This window comes from Drosophila willistoni, assembly GCF_018902025.1.
Source record: "Drosophila willistoni isolate 14030-0811.24 chromosome XR unlocalized genomic scaffold, UCI_dwil_1.1 Seg8, whole genome shotgun sequence".
In the NCBI taxonomy this organism is placed as follows: Eukaryota; Metazoa; Arthropoda; class Insecta; order Diptera; family Drosophilidae; genus Drosophila; species Drosophila willistoni.
Window position 1 is genome coordinate 1,602,571 of NW_025814059.1, and position 19,793 is coordinate 1,622,363.

At 34.5% G+C, this 19,793-nt stretch overlaps 1 protein-coding gene across 6 annotated transcripts in view; it reads right to left on the reverse strand.

Annotated features, from left to right (window-relative positions):
• Positions 1 to 4,182: 4,182 nt before the first annotated feature.
• LOC6645859 (phosphatase and actin regulator 4) overlaps positions 4,183 to 19,793 on the reverse strand; it is an 88,690-nt gene continuing 73,079 nt past the window's right edge. For 2 of the 6 annotated variants that reach the window (XM_023177677.2, XM_002068496.4), the window contains 6 exons: positions 12,809 to 13,036; positions 11,904 to 12,152; positions 11,342 to 11,726; positions 6,357 to 6,709; positions 6,013 to 6,289; positions 4,183 to 4,335 (listed from right to left, as the gene is read on the reverse strand). In XM_023177677.2, the coding sequence (XP_023033445.1) occupies positions 4,320 to 4,335; positions 6,013 to 6,289; positions 6,357 to 6,709; positions 11,342 to 11,726; positions 11,904 to 12,152; positions 12,809 to 13,036 (1,508 nt within the window). In that variant the 3' untranslated portion in view covers positions 4,183 to 4,319. Of the gene's footprint in view, positions 4,336 to 6,012; positions 6,290 to 6,356; positions 6,710 to 10,185; positions 10,216 to 11,341; positions 11,727 to 11,903; positions 12,153 to 12,808; positions 13,037 to 19,793 lie in introns of all 6 variants that reach the window. The other 4 variants (XM_023177676.2, XM_023177675.2, XM_023177679.2 and 1 more) reach the window with 4 other exon arrangements.

Genomic DNA, 19,793 nt, shown 5'->3' on the forward strand with positions numbered 1-19,793 from the left:
GCGACAGTGAAGAAGAAGACAGTGAAAGAGAGAGAGGGAAAGAGGGAGAGTAGTGTGTGTGTGTGTGTGAAGATTGATTTTGGATGGGTCGAAACCGACAACGACGCCTTGTTGTTTAATTATATATCGTACACTATAAATCGCTCCATAGAAAAAGTGTAAATTATGCTATATACCCAAGTGTGTGTATATATTATACATATATGCATGCATTACATAGCCATGTATATACACATACATATATACATATATCTGTATATATATATATTGATAGAGTTGAAATATCCATGTTTTGTTTTTTTTTGTTCCATTTTTTTTCTGTTTTGTTTTGTTTTTTTTTTTTTTTGGTTGTTGTATAGCTTCAGCTTCGGCTTACTCATATATAAATAGTTTTTGTTTTTTGTTTGTTTTTCATTTTATTTTGGGTTTGTATACGTATTAGTTAATTAATGTATAATTAATTTATTTATATATGCAATTTATATTGCTTAAATTTTGTGTGTTCTTGTTTGCTGTTGTTGCTGTTGCGGTTGTTGTTGTTGTTCTCGTTTTTGTTTTTTGTCATTATTATAAACAATGCAACGGGCTTTGAAGCAAGAGCTAGAGCAAGATAGAGGCCAGCGAGCGAATGAGCAAGAGAGAGGAGCAAGAGCGAGAGAGCACAAGACACAAACTCAAGCTTAACTCATCATATATACATAAATATATATATATATATGTATATAGATACTCGTTCGAATCGTTTAGATCAGCAGATCTCAAGTCTATTACATTCTGTGTTTTTGTTTTTTTCTTTTTCTTTTTTTGTTGTTAATTGTTGTTGTTTAGAAATATGAAACTTTTTGCAAAAAGGAAGCGCCACTTGTTCTTGAATTTCTTCGTTTTCTTGTTTTTCTTCTTTTTTGTTTAAACTAATTCATGTATTTTTTTCCTTTAACTTGCTTTAATTTATCGTATTTTGTATATATCGTTTTCTTTTTTTTTTTTTTTTGTTCTTGTATGTTACTAAGTATCCATTGAAACGGTTTTTTGTTTGCTTTATGCATTTAATTTACTTATTTTTTTGCAATTTCTCATTTCTTTTTTTATTTGTTGTTTGTTTTTCGCTTTAGTTGAGTTTTATTTTTATTTTTTTGTTAATATTCACGAGCACGCGCGAGCATTTTTCAATTTGCATTTTTCTTTCCAAAAAATGTACAATTAATTTTCCCCTATTTCGGTTCTTTCTATCATATTTTTTATTCCCCTCCCTATCATCATTATCATCCTCTTCACATCTACATATGTATATACGTGTGTTTGTGTTTGTGTGTATGTGTGTGTGGAATGCTCGAGTAAAATGTTTAGTTTCTTTCGTTTTCTCCTCCATTTTTTTTTTTGGTTGTGAATTTTTTCTCTTTTTTTGTTTGGGTTTTTTTTTCAATTTTTTTTCTTTTTCTTGGTTGCGTTGTAATTTGATTTTACAAAATAAATTTTCATTATCATTATATTTATGTGGTTATCGTTATCAAACGTTGATCTGGTTCCATCTGGTTTCAAACTCTGTCTCTAAAAAGTTACACAAGTCAAGGTGTACAGTATTATCTTATATCTGTGTTTCAGAAATCAAAACAAAAACATAATAATAATAATGATAATAATACATAATAATAAAAGGACAACACACACACAATTTACTCGTTATATTCATTATCATCATCATCATCATCATCATCATGATCATTTTGGGTCCAACTTGCTTCAGTTTGTGATTCCTGATATTTTGTTGCATAATTATTATTATTCGAATATATAAATATTGATTCCACTTTGTTTACACTTTCAATATATATAACCCCCGACTTTGAGCTTTCATTATCTATATATATATATATATTACGTACGACAAGTGTGTTGACTGCTGATTTTATACCCTTGCTAGAGATGAGTTAGAGTTAGAGGTATGAATATATTTTAAATATTCAAACAGATCACTTCGGAATCAATCAATCAGTCATTAAGTCACCTCTTTCTAACGCTTAGTTTGTTTTTCGATATGAATTATTATAGAAAATTTCGTTCTAATCGATTCACAAAAGAATAAACAATTTGCTTTTTGCTTGTTTAAATAAGCCGAATAGGTTTTTGTTTAATGACTTACACACTTAATGGAAAGCAAGATCAGTTTTCATATAGGCACGCTATAGAATTAAGCTTAAATCGAAAATATATATATATCTGCAACTTTAAACAACTTGAGATCCAAAAAATCGGATAAATGTAAAAAGCAATCAAATAAAATTTATAATTTTAAACAGTTGCAATTTTAGTTTTTATAATTGAATTTCAAATTACAAAGATTCATATTTCGAATCAAACTAATTCCAAAAAGTATTTAATTTGACTCAGACAATTACTTTCTTTTAGTTTGATACGGAGTTCATCGATCTAATCAATTGAGTGAACCTTTTCAACAATGTTTCACTAGATCGGACAACTTTATTGGAACTTCAAGAACCTCCAAGATATCATCATGATTATTTATATAATCAATTAAACTGCTGCAAGGGTATACAAACTTCGGCTTTGCCAAAGCTAGCTTCCGTTATGTATTTAAATTTACCTTAGCATTCTCTTGATTTTTCAAAATTTTTCGTTTTACTTTCATCTTCAATTTGCGTTCTATTTTTTGTTTTTCATTTTGTTTGTTTGTATTTTTCTGTTATTTTTGGCGATATGTATGTACATGTTATATACAACTTAGATGAACGAACAAAACATGGAGGAAATGGATGAAACGAACTTAATTTAATCTGAAAAAACACAAAAAGGAAAATTATAATAAATATATAAATATGCATAACAATTGTGTAACAAAAATACCGCTTAATAATTCCACAAGAAAGGGAAATGTTTCCAACAAATCCCCTAGAATTGTTTCAACTTTGAACGAATTACTAAACGGTTTTTGAAACAACATAAAAAAAAATAAATCAGTACCGTTTGTCTTTCAAAAAAATTGATTTTTAATTTATTATTTTTTTCCATTTTTTTCCTTTCTTTTTTGTTTTGCGTTTTCTATTTTAAATTTTTTTGTTGTTGTTGTTGTTTTCTTCGTCTTCTTCTGTGTTTTAGTTGTGTGTTTTTTTTTTTACTTTTAAGCTTTTTACAATAAACATATTAAAATTTATAATGTAGAAATTGTATTGAATTTTTTGTTTTGTTTTCTTCTCTTCACTCTTTCTTAATGCAAAAATTTAAAAAATTATGGAAAGCAACAGTAAAAATTAAATTTAAGCTTAAAATTTATTAAAAAAAAAAAAAAAATAATAAGAATAAGAAATAACAACATTTATTGATTTACTCTTGTAATTTAAGCTTGCTTTTCTTTCGTTTTGTTTTGTTTTTTAATTGGTATTTCTTGCGTATGTTATTGTTATTGTTGTTTGTTTTTTCTTAATGGGTCTCGATATTATTATTATTATTTTATAATTGTTATCTTTTATTATATAATATAATACATATAATATGCCTTGACTCAAAAAGGATTTAACAGAGCGGCGAGACATTGACTTAACATTTCTACATAAGACGAATTGATATTTCCCTTCTCTTTGCTTCTCTTCTTTTTGTTTTTCTTTCTCTTTTTTTGTTTTTTTATTTTCAGTTTTTTTAAATTTAGTTTTTAATTCATTGATCTTGAAAAACTTTTCGCAAAAAAAAACAAAAAAAAGTTTATTTACACACAATTAACAAGAAAGAGAGAGAGAGAGGGAGAGTGAAAGTGATGGAGATAATATTGAAAATGTAAACCACATGATTAAAATATTAGACTTAAAATTAGGCAAAACCGAGCAGGACGACGACAAGATCAACACAACTCGAAATTAACAGTAATTTAAACATGGACTTTTTATTCTCCTTTCTTTCCTTATTTCTTTCTTTCTTTCTTTTTTTTTTGTGATTTTTTCAATTATTTTTATTTATTTTTTTGTTTTGTTTTTAGTTTTTACCTTTGCTCTAGATTGTAGACATTACTTTCGTTTGCTGTCATGCAACAAAAAAAAAATTGGTTTGTTTACTTAAATTTTTGTTTAAATGTTTTTTTCCTTTTTGTTTTCTCCTCTTGCATTGTTATTATTATTATTATTATTATTATTATTATTATTATTATTATTATTAATTTTACTCTTTTGTTGTATTTTAGTTTAGTTTATGCATTTTTCTTAATGTTTTGCCTTTAAATATTTGTTGACAATTTGATGTTGCATCATAAAATACATTTGCTGTTTCGGTTGTTTCTGTTGTAATTTGTTGGAAAGTTGCTGCCATTGCAATCGTCATGGCCTATGGAATCTGTTTGGGAGTAAAAGAGAGCAAGCATGTAAGTGAGTGAGCGAGACAGAGCATAGAGAGGGGGGAAAAAAGAAAATGAACACAAAAAAAAAACAGAAGAAAAATTGCAAAAGTTGAGATTAGTTTCCACTGTTTAGTTGACTTCGTTTTCATCTTGTATTTTTTTTTGTTGTTGTTTTATTTTCTTCTTTTGCTTTGTTTGGTGTTTGTAAAAGGGAAAAAGTTAAATGGCATAAAATGTTGCTAGTCGTCGTCGAGTTGATCAAAAATTTGTCCTTCAATTTACTTTAGTTTAGTAGTTTGGGTTAATGTCATAGGAAATCTTGATTTTCCACTGAGATGAAACATTTCTTTTTGTTGAAGATGTAATAACATCGATTTTATATGTCCAAAAGTAGAATATATTGATCTTGATCCGAAGAACCAATTGATTGTTTTGCTTTTATTCAAGATACATTTTCCCTGAATTTAGAAATATTCAAACTAATGTTGGTTAGCTTGTCAAAAAGTGAACAAAAATTTAACAACTCCCTTAAGGATGTGAGTAATCGTGTTTACTAAACTTACTCACTTGTTCACTAAATGACTGACTGACTTGCTTGACTCACTGATTCACTTATTCACAGTCTTATTTAGTCACTGATTATTTGATTTCTCAATAAAAAAGTAAAAGCAAACTGATCATGGATCTCAGGCATAATAGATTGAATAAATGAGTCAGTGAGTGAGTGAGTAAATTATCAGAAAATTCGCTTGGCTCATAAATTCGGACTACTTAATATTCGATTCCCTTCCGGCCAATGTCAGGGAGAGAGTCCTTGAATGGTTTCCTACAGCTGTTTGTGCCTTTCTGGGGGAAATGAGTTTTATTCACTACTCTCATTTGGATTTCCCTGAAATCTAAAAACCTATTGGTGATTTTTTTTTTTTTTGACAAATTAAAGCCAGAAACTTAATCCTGTACCCTTTTTCACACTGCCACAACCAAAAAAGTTTGCATGGACATTTAAGGACAACTAAAATGCAGTCAACCAGGCAACGCGACAGGCACACATAGAAAATCCGAAAGCCATTACACTAAAGTTGCCTGGGCCAAAAACCTTCTGCTTCTGCACCTCAGCACCTCTCAGCAGGCGGCACCCTTGCCCCGCCCCTCTTCGCCAATTTTCTTTATCCCAAAATGGCGGACAGTTGTGGCAGTGGGAGTAGTAGTAGTAAAAACTGCATGGGAAATAGAAATGTTGAACGAAAACCACCATCAAGTCCTTTGTGGCCAACATATCGCGTGGCCAACAATGTCAGGCTTTAGTGGGAGTGAATAGAAAAAGAACAAGGGGGGAGGATGATGGGGGGGGGGGGGGGGGGGGAGAAGATTGCTGCAGTGGACATTGCACGTGACACATCATTGGGCACATTGGCATTGGCAATTTTTTGCTTCGTTCACTTTTTGGCCATTCGAATTCGTTTGGTTTTGGTTATTTCAATTTTTTTTTTTTTTTCATTTTGTGTTCTCTCTTGCAGTTTTTTTTTTTTGGTTGCTTTCAGTTTTAGTTTCTGTCAGGCCATGGAAGGACACACCCGTCTACATAATTTAGTATCGTTCACTATCAAGGTTGAGCGGGGTTGGGGGGGGGAGGGGGGGTTTAATTGTGAAATTTTTGGGAATTGGCAATTTACCTCGTCAAATGCCGACTGCCCTCGTGGACTGCCATTTCCGAGGATTTAAATTCATTGAGCTCCTTCCGTATGGCAGCCTTATCCTTTGGCGTCAGTCTTGTCCATGGCTTATCCGCACGACGATCGTAGTCGTGAGCCTGCGTTACCTCAATATAATCATTAAATCGTATGATCTTTTTCTCTTTCAACTCTTCGACAGTTGGCCGAAAACTGAGCTTACGCAACAGATACGATTTCTTTTCCTCTTTTTGTTTCTTTTCCTCGGCGGGTGATTGAGCTAAAATAGATATGCAATATATGTATTGAAATAAAAACAAAAGAATAAATATGAAAAATAAACTCACTTTTCAATATATTACGCTCGACAAGCTCCTCGGCAGTGGGCCGCATGGACAGACGTCGTATGAGTCGTGCTCCGATTGCCTCCTTGGATTCTTTGAGCTCATTATCGGTGACCTGATGCAATATATTACGATTGATCAAATCCTGTTTATCGGGTCGCAATTGCAATTTCAGTGATAGTGATTCTTTGCGTGCCAATTTGGCTAATCGTGTATTATCATTGTCATCGTCGCGATAGACAATATGGCCATCGCTCTCATCGCTATCGCTGCTACTCTCCCGTATCACAAAGGGTCGTGTGTTCTCTTTATTCTCCACAGTGCACGGCAGTTGGATGTTAAACATTTGTTGCCTGCTGTGTTTTAGTCAGGGATGGTATAGAAAATGTAGAATATATATTTAGTTTGTTGCTGGCAGCAAGTATGATAATACTAATAACAACAACAATAATAAGAAGAGGAACAACAACAATGAGTACAACAAAAAGTACAAGTATACATTCACATTCAAGTATGTGTTTGGTTGGTTGGTGTTGGTTATTCTAGGCATCATTAGCAGTCACATTAAATACTAGCACACACACACAGAAGGGACATGCTGAAAGAGTAAGTGTGCGTGTGTACGTGTGTCTGTGTAAGGGAAAAGGTAAACGAGAAGAAAAAGTGCAAAGTAAGAAGGGAAAGAAAACTCATGCAATCCCTAAGCCTTTCATCTCTGCAATCTGGCCAGGGCAATCTGCCAGATTTACCAGCAACACACACACACACACAATCACACACACTCTCACACAATGTAAGAGGTATAGTCTTACCACATGTGTGAGTGTGTGTGTGTGTTAAATTTATTCGTCTTCCTGCATAAAATCTACCTCCCTAACCTCCCTCTCTGGGTGTTACTTTCTCTTTTTCTCACTCTCTTAACTTTTGTTTTTTTTTTTGCCTTCACTCCTTTAAGTTTTGTCGCCAAACCCAAAAAAAAACCCCGAAAAAATGGCATTCTTCTCCATTTTCCTCGTCATTTTCCCTTCTGTTTTGTTGGCGTTGCGGCAATTTTGTGTTGCTGTTGTTGTTTTTTAAAGTGGCACGTGGAAAGAGCCCGCTCACAGCTGGCAGCACATATGCAAAAAAGAAAAACACTTACACACAAACACACAGACATGTATATGTTGTGTGTGTGTGTTTAAGTTTGTACTTAAAGCTTGCCTTGAATTCCATATCCTGCATAAAGCGAGCTCTTCCGCCATACAATTTTATCCTCTTTTCGTTTTCGCTTTTTTGTTTGTTGTTGTTGTTGTTGGTGTTGGTTTGAAAGCGCGTTAAAACATATTGAATGAAAGATGATATGCCTTCCCCTTTCCCTCCTCTTTCATTCTAACATTTGACAAGACAAGACACGCAAACTGCATGGACTCGTGTTATGAAATTTTGCCAAATTGAAATGAAAATTGATAAAGACTAGCTAACAGTCATAGGTGGAGCATCTAGAACTTTTGAAATAAGGGGAGCAACATTGCCCCTTAAAGTATACAAAAGGGCTACAAAAGTAAATTTTCGTGCCGTACAACTTAAAAATTTTGTATAAATATCGTTTGCTTCGAGCACAATATTTTTTATCCACAAGACATGCCAAAATTTCTTTATATGCTGCAAATAGGCAAATTCCTGGACTGCTTGTGGCATACTTTAGGGGGCAAAGTTTCGCCTCTGCGAGAAGTGGACTAAAAAGGCTAGCCTATGCTAAAGTTAATTACTAATTTGACTACAATTTGACATGGCAGATTATCATGCTATATTAAAGATATTCTATATCGAGTAAATCCAATTAAAATCGTCTCCAAGGTAATGTACTTTAACTTGATTAACCTTAAATATCTTATTTTTCATTTTCCTTTTTGATCTTTTTGACATCTTTAGTCTGATTAAAATTTAAATAAATAAAAAAAATTCATTTAACCTTTCCTTTTTAGATTTTTAGTGCAGTTTTTCTTCACATTATCAAATTTTATATGCCTTTAAATTTGAAGCTAGACAAGAGATGCTTCTTCTTGCTTATGGCGTTTTTTTCTTTTATTTTTGCAAAATTTATGATAAATATGTAGAAAAATTTGTGTTGTGGCACGTTTGGCCGAGCAGCTCTTCCTGCTTTACGCTTTGTTGCAGATCTTTTACATGTTCCACATGGCCAAGAAAAGATTTTTGTTGCTCTTGTTTTAAAATTGTTTCAATGTTGTTCTTTTAACTGAAGTGCATACATAAACAATTTTGACTTGAAAATTTTATTTCGTTTTTGGGTTTAACGCCTCGACAGAAGCTCAAAGACCACTTAATAATGAACAAGTTTGACAGACAGAGAAACAAAGATGAAGACGAACAGAACAAACTTGTGTGTGTGCGTTTTGTTTTTTTACTTTTTATAAAACAAAATGATTAAGAAGGGAAAACTCATTTCATTTCATTTCACATCAAATTAAAAAAACAAGCACAAAAATATGCCCCAATAACATTCAGAGTTGGGCGTTAGTTGTTGATAGGCTGCTACATTCGCGGGCAGGGGGTGGAAGGTGGTTCTTCTTTCTTTTTTTTTTTGTAATTTGAAAGGAATTCTTGTTTGAAATGAAACATGCTAACAAGGAAAGTGAGGAACAGACAGACAGATAGAAAGAGAGAGAGTAAGAGAGATAAAAAGTGCAGGAGACGACAAAAATCAAAATAAAAACAAATAAGAATGTACTTAGCCAGTCGGTTAGACCGACTTTACTATACCCTCTTTCAAATTGGTCAACTTGTCTCTGTCACCCTTCAATCGACTTATTCTCCAGGTGTCTATATATGTATACAAATGGTCCAGCACAATTTTATAAGTTAGCAACCAATTATAAACTATTTTTCCTACATTTCTGTTAATCCTTTAAAATATACATACATATGTTCTAGCTTTTTTTCGAAACATTTTAAAACTAAGCTATTTTCTAAACGTTATTCGTAATTTTTAAATTATGTACCCATAGGTATTAAGATTAGTTTAAGAACACATATTTCTTCCCAGGGATATAATGCAGACGATTTTGGCCTCCTAATGGTACGCTTTTTCACCCATTCGTTACAGGGTATCAAAACTTTTATGATATAAACTTCACAAACACACACACACACACATACACACGCAAGCAAACATTCAAGTGTATAAAAGACAATGGAGTGAGGACCTCTGGATGTGTGTTTGTGTGTGTGTGTGTGGAGGTGGGTGGGTTGAAGAAATGAAACTTAACAACAGCAAACAACAAAAAGTTAGTAATTTAATAAAGAAGAGTGTCGGTTGTGTTTCGAGTAATGTCAAAGTTTCATTCATTTTCAGCAAAAGCAGGAATGGATGCTCGGTGGGGAGGGGATTGGGAGGGTGAGGGAAAACATCAAAACAAGACTAAAAACGAAACAAAGTACGAAAAATGTTTAAAATGATGTGTTAGGAATAAGACACATTGAATGAGGGAGAGCGAGAGAGAGAGTGTGTAAGAGAGAAAGCGATGCAATTGTGTGCAAGGATGGGCTTTGGACTTTGAAGGGCATCATATGCGAGGTAAGGTAAGGTGGGGAAGACAGGAGAAGTTGGAAATGGGAGAGTATGTTACATAACAACAGTTATATTGAGAGTTGGTTGTTGTTCTATGAGTGCACTAGAAAAGCATGTGTCATACGTTTATAGTTTTAGTCTTTGTTGTGGGGGGAGGGAGGTTCTTTTTTCTTTGTGGGTGTTTTTTTTTTTTTTTATTGTTTTTGGTTTCTATTTTGGTGTTTTGTTTCACATAAATTAGCTAAAAAATGGATGGTTTACCATATTCTAATCCGTGGTCGTAGTATTGGCCTGATTATCGTGATATATAGATATCGGATTGGTTTATATTGTAGTTGTTGTAGTTGTAGTAGTAGTAGAAGTATAGAGGAGTGTGAGGCATAAAACGTGTTCGACACGCACACACAAATGATGAGGTAAACGGAACAATATATATATATATCGTGTATATATATATATATATAGATGATGATATATATATTTATTTATTTTGGGGTAGTAGTGGTCAGGGCGGTAAGAAGAATAAGAAGAAGAAGAAGAAGTAGAAAAAACAGTAGTAATTAACAATTTAAACAATAGATATTATTGCAAAAATAAATTAAAAATTATAATAAAAAGTTAAATATAGAGATTGTTGTTTATTGTGGTGAGAGGAAAAAAGGAGGATTAGTGGTGGGAGGTAAAACAAACAAACAAAAAAACCAAGAAAAAGAAAATAGAATAAACGTTAATAACAAAAAAAAAAAAAAACATTTGTGAGTTAAAAAATTTCATTTCGTTCTCTACGGGGTGGTGGGAAAAAAGAACTACTAGAAAACGTAAAATACAATAATTTTCTGCGTTTGGAGTGGCGGGGGGTTGGGGGAAGACAGCGGCAATAGGAATTTTAACAAAATTAACAAACAAAAATTCTAACAAAAAACCGAAAATTTGAACAGAACAAAAATAGTTATCTACAATTTTAAACTTTGAGCTGCTTCGGTTAAGATAGATCAAGATAAAATAAGCACGGAATTTCTAAATTTTTGGCAGAAATTTAAAATCTACAAATATATTTTTCAGTGTTTATAGAGCCATAAAAGATTGCAAAAATTTTCAATTTTCATTCAAGATTTTTTACTATTTAGTTCCAGATAGTTTGTTCAACATCTTTAAATCATCTGGATTTTTATTGTGTCTTTTCAGCACTAAAACTAACGCCTTACAACACTGTAAACATTTGTTAACATTTTGCTACACTGAACCAACAGTCTTATGAGCAAACTTTAGTATTTTGTGATTGTAGTCATTTCACATATGGTTTTTTGTTTATTTTTATTATCATTAACCGAAAAGACAGCTCAATATATATTTTCTTATAAATGAAAATTGTAGATAACGAAAAATGAAAACAACAAAAACACTTGGTTCCACTTACTTGAGCGAATAGTTATTCCCTGTGGCATCTTGACGCACCACCAAAGGACGTTGACTTGCCGATTGTTGTGCAGCGGCAGCTGCTGCCGCTGCCATAGAACCAATGCCGCCATTACTATTTGAAATTGCCGCAGCTGTGGCATTACTTGTGGCGCCACCGCCGCCATTATTGTGATGCTCTTGGGTGGGCGTTACGGGTGTTGAGGCCGATGTTGGCATACCAACTTTCTTCTTGAGCGCCGATTTTAGAGGAACTGCATTTGGTTTTGGCTCTTTGGCTGGAATTTCCTCAACGCGCTGTGTATCCATAACACGTACATGATTGCCACCACCATATGGGGCATACTCATCATCTGAATCTAGCTCATCTTGATCGGGATCGTGATCTGTAAATGAAAACAATTGTCTTAATTAGTTATAGACTGAAAAAAATTTGCACATATTATGTTGTTTAAATAAATATAAAGTTTTCAAGCACTAGCGTAATTATGAAGTGCGCATTTGGTTAATGAGCTGAAGCTTGCTTTAATTAGTTAGTTAGTTAGATGAAACAAGACGTTTACCATCATAATCATAATCCTGATGCTGATAGTCCTGATCGTTCATGGCGCCTGGCCCGTGCGGTCGTCCAGCGATGAGCGTGGGGCTCGGCGTGGAGAACATTGGCGGCGGTGGGATGGGTCCAATCTCTGATACGGGTATTGGTGGCTCTGGTAGCTCGCTAAGCATAACGCCTGGTGGCAATTTACCTCCGCCATATGGTGGTGGTGTACTGCCCGGTGGACCGGCAACCATTTTACCATCATCGCCATCTGTAAAAGAAGTAAACGTGAAGTGGTGAGGGGAAAGACGAATAAAGAGAGATTTCGTTGTCGATTTCATTTCGCTTTTTGTGCCAAATGTGGAAGGAGTGTTAGAGGAAAAATTACATATTCTTCATCTAGCCAGTGTTTGCTTATGTGTCTGTGGGTGTGTGAAAATGTGGTTGTGGTTTTAGTGTTTGATTGATTTATTTACAACGAGCAAGAGAAACTGATATATCGATGATTGAAATATCATCGATAAATTGAAATAAATTGGCTTACTTCTTGAGCAATTGAGCTTGGTCAATTGAACAAGGTATATAGAATATTTTATAGCCTTTGCATTGTCAGAGTATTTGTTGTGTGCTTTACTTTTTGTCAAAAGCAATAATCGTTTGAAATTATTAGAAGACCGATTAACAAAACTATAGAGCTTGAAAAGGTTTATCAAGTTGATCAGCATTACGATAATGGATCATTCAGATATCGATTTGTAAAGTATTAAAAGAAAAGTCCTTTTCGACTGAGGTACGAACTTCATTATAATGAAAAATCAATTTCGATAACATCGATAACAGTTTCTCTGGCTCAACAACAATAACGATTACTAAGACTAATTTCATTTAATTGACAATGGTTTTTGAATAGTTTTTTTGCCAACTTACAGTGCTCATTGTGGTAGCAAATGTTGACTCCGCGACGCGTCAGCTTATTGGCCCCACCCAATGTGTTGGGCCTTTCCAATTTATTATTGGAATCATTACCGCCACCGCCGCCAGGTGGCGGCAGCATGGAGCCCTGACATGTTGGCTGCTCAATGTTGGGCGTTGATATTGTGCCATTTCCACCGTGTTGTTGTTGTTGTTGTGCATCAGTCTTGTCTTTTCTTGGTTCTATAGAAAGAAAAAGATAATGAGTAAGAGAGAAAGAGGAAATTAGTAAATTTGTAAAGTATGTATGTAGTGTGGAGCAAACTAATTTAAAACTATTCAACAAACTCATACGGTCTTCTGCTCATGTGGGTCCCCACTTGACAAGCTTTTACTTTAATTGTCCTATGTTGGTCCACTTTGCTCTTCATTCTCTTTCCCTTTCATTTTGGTGATTTTTTTTTCGGTTTTGGTGGTTTGTATGGTCGGGTTGGAGAGTCCTGAATATTGCCTGGCAGGCAGCTGGTCTGGCCAGGCCACTTGAGTGGCCACAAAGCACTCGCACACTAGCCCAAACATGAACACACACACACATGGACACATGCACACACACACACACACACACATTCCTCGTTACACCCTTTGTTTAAGGGTCTTTGTTCAACCTACATCTGCCTGAGGGGGCCTCTTTCCTGTCCGTCAGCAGAGAGTAAGTCTGTCCATCTGTCCGTCCTTTAGTGGTCAAGTGTAATATTTTTAATTGTTGTTAAAGGGTTAAGCATTGTTTCTGCAGGGACCTGGACTGGCTTGGTCGCATTTGGGGGCCTAGAGTATGTGGTTGCGAGACGTTTTACGAAAAGGCTGACAGTTTCTATATACAAACACATACACACACACACACACACACACACACAGTTGCAGTTCTATTGGCTTAATGTTTATGTCAGGTTCTTCGTGTAATTTATTACCACAAAAGGAAACTAGTTACGTAATGTGTACAAAATGAAGAGTAAATAAGGTGAAATAACATTTAAAAGGAGAAGAAAAATTAACTATACATTTCAGAATATATCGATAGACAAATACCAAATTCCTAATTATGTTAATTCGTCTGTTTATTAATCTAAAAATATTTCAGAAATTTCAAACTATAATTTATTGACAAATTCTCGCCAGCTTTTGACCTAGTTTTTTTTTTCTTCTTTAATACGCATTTTTCTGTTCAATATTTTAAACCATTAGGGAAATATTTAAATTACGCATTTATTAAGTAATCTTTCAGCCGGAAACTGTTAAAGACTTTGTCTTCTTCTTTTACGCCCACCATTCTCTCTCATTATATTTATATTTCGTTTTTTTTTGTTTTGTGTGTTCATTCCCGAATAAGAAAAAGTGCCACATATGTTTTTCCCTATAACCCGAGAAGAACTTTTTAAATTCAGTTTCCCAGCCCACATACAAACACAATTAAAATTCTTTTCACAAATATTTCCTCTTTCATTTTATAGTAAACATCCATCACAAGTTTAACTGACACACACACACACACACCGCACACCCACACCCAAATATCATTTACCTAATAGAAACAAACCGGAAAAAATGAAATAGAAAAAGCAATTAAAGCAATTTCAATTGGCATTTAAAAAACAAAAAAAAAAAAAACACCCAACATAATATATATCCCTTCACTTAACTTTCTTTCTTTCCGTCAAGTCATTAAATTTTACACTTGACAGACAAAAATTCTTCTCAGCCACAAAATCCCCCAAAGACGACCACACAAATTTATGGTCAAAGCAAATGAAAATATCTTTCAGAGCAAAGCAATTAATTGGCAAGTTGAGCATATCAAGAAATATCAAGAAAACAAATTAATAACAGATCTCAACAAGTGAAAGATATAGTAGATAGAACAAGTATGTATACATGTACATATATACATAAACAAAATTTTGTATGAAAGAAAATTAAGTGAATTATGAATCAATTTCAAAAATTGTAAAAACCACAAAGCAAGTTAGAGTACGCAAACTAATTAAACTTTCTAATACTCTTCTCTCTCTTTTTTTTTAGACTTTTTAACTTTTATGATTTCAAACTTGTAGAAAATTTCCTTTTTGCAAGTCCTAAAGCAGACTTAAGTGTTGTATAGTTTGTTAAGCCATTTCAAGGATAACAAAATTATTTTCAAAAAGGCAAAGTCGCAATACCCGACTTGAGTATTCAGAGTATACATATCATTGCCTTAGGGAAAATTTCAGAAATTACAAATCGAAAGATATTTTTACAAAAATTGTTAAACAATTTTTCGGTAATCGCTTGTAAATAAATATCAAAGCTCGTTTAAATACGCAACACCGCAAATTACCGCAAACTGTGGCGTATACACAGAGAGAGAGAGAGAGAGAGAAAGAGAGGTGTTTGGGGGAGGTATAAACTATTTGAAACAAATACATAGTACAAATTCTATTGGCTCTTGGCCAAAACTGAGAGAAAGAGAAACAGAAGAGGGGGCGGACTGATGGCAAAGAGAAAGGGGTTATGTCTTGACGTGTTTGCTTGAATATTTTTAAACAACAACAAAACCAAAAATGAGAAATAAAAGAGGGAAATATTTGTGCGTCTTTTTCGTTTTTGTTGTTGTATTTTTTGTTTGTCAAAAAAATAAAAAAATAAAAAGTGTTGAAGTAATGAAAGAAAATGAAATAATTTTCATGCATCAAGTTTATATTCATTTTTCTCTGTATGTGTGTGTGTTATTCACTCTCCTCCTAGCGAAACAAACAAATTTATGTGGCCTGTCAAATTATGGCGACAAATGTCTTTGTATTAACTAAAATTTATGCCTTGACCGTACACCAGCAAAATATTAAAGAAAGAAACCAAACAAAAAGGTAAGAAAAAGTCCTTGACTTTGACATAGGTAAAGCTACAAACCCAAAAAAAAGGATAAGGGTATATCAAAAGCCCCAAAGATGCTACAGTAATTCGAAGGTATTATACCCTAGCCAATTTCGACAAATACATTCATAAAAGTCATTTTCCACTCAATCAATGTAAACAAACGACAAGCAGTTCTGATAAGAATGAGTATTCCTTTCTTTTGTTTTGTTGCTTGTCTTAACAAAAAAACATAATTGATTAATTATGTTGAAAAAAAAAAAAAAAACAAAAAGAGGAAATTTAAAACCTAATTAAAATATATAATTAATTTTGCCAAGTGAACCCATATATCAATTACCAGAAACTGACAGTCAAAGCATTACAGCAAAGACATCTTAAGGCATTTTTCCATTCCCAAGTCAATCTCCTCCAAATCCCAAAGACAAGCAGATAAACAGACAAATAGAGAGAGAGACAGAGGGACAACCTAAATTTTATTTTCTTTTGGCTACTGTATATGCAGCTACACTAATGACATTAATTAACCAGAAAGTTTAGTGTCTAATTAGCAAATACACACACACACGCACACACACACACACACACACAAACATGACTAAAATCATTATCGCCACGCCTTGTGACTGCGCCTGTGTCTCATGCCTTCTGTCCTTCCACTTAAAACAAAACTCTAATCAATTATCGTTAGTGTAATTACAAAGAAACAGAAACAAAGAACATCATGAGAGAAGAAGGAGAAGAATCACCCAGGGAAGCAAAGGAAAAAGATTGAGCTAGAGTATTCAAGTCAGCTAATAAGTAGGCTATGTTTAATTGAAATATGCGTGTATACCTTTGCCAAAAATCGAGATAATATTTGGTAAACATTGTTCATGGATTCATTTCATGGATTATGTTAAAGTATTTTGCTATCTTTTTATTTTAGACATACCGTTTTCATTTTTGGCATAATTGTTTTAAGGGATATATATCCTTATTATATATATTTTATTATGCAAAACTAATTTACAAAACTGTTTTGTATTGTAGTTCCTGATTTTATGAGTGATTACTTGTACTGCATAAACGCAAATACATACAAACACCCACACATACAGAGACGCAACGAGTGAATACAAAAATGTTACCTGTTGTGTGTGTGTGTGTGTCTATGTGGGCGACACCATAATGTGACGTCATTGGGGATTTGAATTCGCAGGTTCGCAATGCAGAGATTTATTTATAATTCAAACTACTCCCACACCTTGGGGCGTAACCTCCTCCTCTGACCCCCCGAACCCAACCCGACCGTCAAAAGAACAAACCAAACAACAGAAAAAAAACACACACACACACACACAGAGACAGAGACACACACATGTGTAAACACATATACATATATTGTATATACAATTCGGTAAGAAGCCGCAAACTAATTGTGCGGCCTGAACATGTTTTTCTGATGGCCAACAGCACAACCCACACACACACACACACACACACACACACTTACAGACAGATGGAGCGAGATGGAACTCTGGAAAATTGTTTGTTATTGTTGTTGTTGTTGTTGGTGCTGCTACTGCTGCTGCTATTCGGAAGTGAAAAGCTGCGGCAATGTGTGGATATTTGATAAATAAGCAATGAGCAAGCTATTGGGCAAAAGAACGCAGGGCAAAAGGGCAGCCATAAGAAGTTGATGACGATGACGAAGACGACGACAACGACGACGACGAAAAGGCAAAAAGCTGCTTTTGCTGCAGGCCAAACGAAAAATGAGAAAATTTTCATAGTTCATTTTCAGGACTTTGGGAATACTCAAAATACACGTCCAAAAATGTTTGCTTTATTCGTGAGTGAATGTGTGTGTGTGTGTGTGTGTGTGTGTGTGGTGAAAAGGGGGGCGAAGGAATGGGTATGACTCTCTTGGAAGGTATGGAAATGGAGGGGGGGGGGGGAAGGAGAAGCATTGACAGCCTAAAAATGAGGATGCTTTTGACGTCACTCAGAGAGGTACACTCACACACAGCAGCAACAAAATTACATTACTCATACGCCGTGTGGCCCATACTGGCAGAGAATGTTACACGTGCATTTGACTTAAATCCATCCTTTTCTCTCTCTCTCTCGCTCGCTCTCTAACTCTGATATGCCACGCCCACACGTTCCTTGCTGCTGCATCGCATCTTTTGGCCTCATTTCTTATGAGAGCGTTTTCTTTTCCTTTTTTTTTTTTTGTATGTATATCACGTATACGAATTGCCGCATTAGTTCTTGCACTTAGAAATTACAAGCCATTTCTTTGCACTTGCAACCGGCTGTGCCAACGTTAAATCAACGCCCTGTCATAATTCATTAAATTTAATTAATGCCAGAGCACAAAAACGGCAAGCAGACACTTGCCACCCAAAAATCCCACCACATCCTCCTACCTACCCCGCCTCCCATCATCTCAATATGCTCAACTGTTTTCTTTCGTTTCGTTTGTTGGGTTATGATTCATGTAACAATTTAATAAAAAGAAGAAAAAAATTTCAACTGAAAAATTGAATTTATTCTGCATGTATGTGTGTGTGTATGTTTGTGTTTGTGTGTCTTCATTCTCAATTTGCATATGTTTCGATTTGACATTTCGTTGAGTGGCTCTTTTCTTGTGAACTCCAAACGCTTTGGGGCATACAACACACGCACTCGCACACACACACACACACACACTCACACACACACAGAGAGAGAGAGAGAGAGACAAAACAATTCACAATTTTATTTCAACCATTTTACAGTTTTAGCTTTTTTTTTGTAGCAACGAGCAACAACGTTTTGTACTTGAAGTTTTCCACATGGCTAGACAAACACACTTGACAATATGGCTAAAAGGAATGCTCCCCCTCCTTTTAGAGAGAGAGAGAGAGAGAGGAGAGGGAGAGCGAAATGCTTTAGCAAATAAATATGCTTGAAGGGTGTGCAACAAATTTTATTGAATGGAAAACATTTCTTCCATATATGGTTTCAAAAGGGTTGAAAATTGTTGACAGTTGCTTGAGCATTGGCATTTTGCATAATACAAATAACATATTCAACAGTTCACACTGGCCTAGAAAATATTGGCCATAATATAGTATTATAGTATCATTTCCAAGTCTTAATCAAACTACTTCAAGTTGAGCAAATAGATAGAATCTAATTCAGTAAAACTTCTTTCTTAAAGCTTATTTGAGAACCGAATTACAATGGGGAAAACTAAATAAAAATATTTATTGGCAATTTCATTTTGTTATCCTAGACATCCAGGCGATTGGCCTTCTACATAATGTTGCCTATAGGCAACACTGATCTTCAAAAGGCTTAATCCGTTCATTTACAACAACAAAATGAAGTCAAAGGTTGACATGTTACCAAAATTTGTTTATTTTGAACCTTTAACATTGGTCAATATCATTAAAATGTTTCTCTCTGTGTTAAGGTCTTGTGTGATATATGCCTGTCCATCTGTGCGTGTGTGTATAAAAAGGACTTCTTTATGCTGGGCAAAAAAGAAAATCCAACGTGAGTTGGGGAGTAGAAGTCCATTAAAAAACATCATTTATCTCTCTATCTACCTGTCCTTACCCGATGTCATTTATTTAGCTACTTAACCAATCCACCAGACATACCACATTTCACTTGGCTTAACTTAAAAAGTTTACCGCAGCCAGCATAAAAAGTATCTTGAACTTTGCCCTTTTTTTCTCTGTGCTTGGTGCTGTTTTTCCCCCACATCAGAAAATGCGTGTGTGTGTGTGTTTACTTTCAATATTTTATTTGACTCGAGTGCGCACCAGAGCAACAGCGGCAGCGGTAAATGATATAAACAGAATTCCCTACAAGCTCTGCCGCCGCCGCCGCCGATGCCCTCTGTTACCTTCCACCATCATCATCAGCAACAACAACATCAGACGATGTCGACGACACATTGGCCCACAATTTATATGTAGCCGGTTGGTCGGACGGTCAGGACGGAATGGTGAAAGAGAGAGGGAGAGAGAGAGAGAGAGACAGAAAAGATGCCACCACCACGCAGTGAGTTAAATGCGTTTGGCATTTAACTCAGGTGGAATGCAAAAATAAACACATC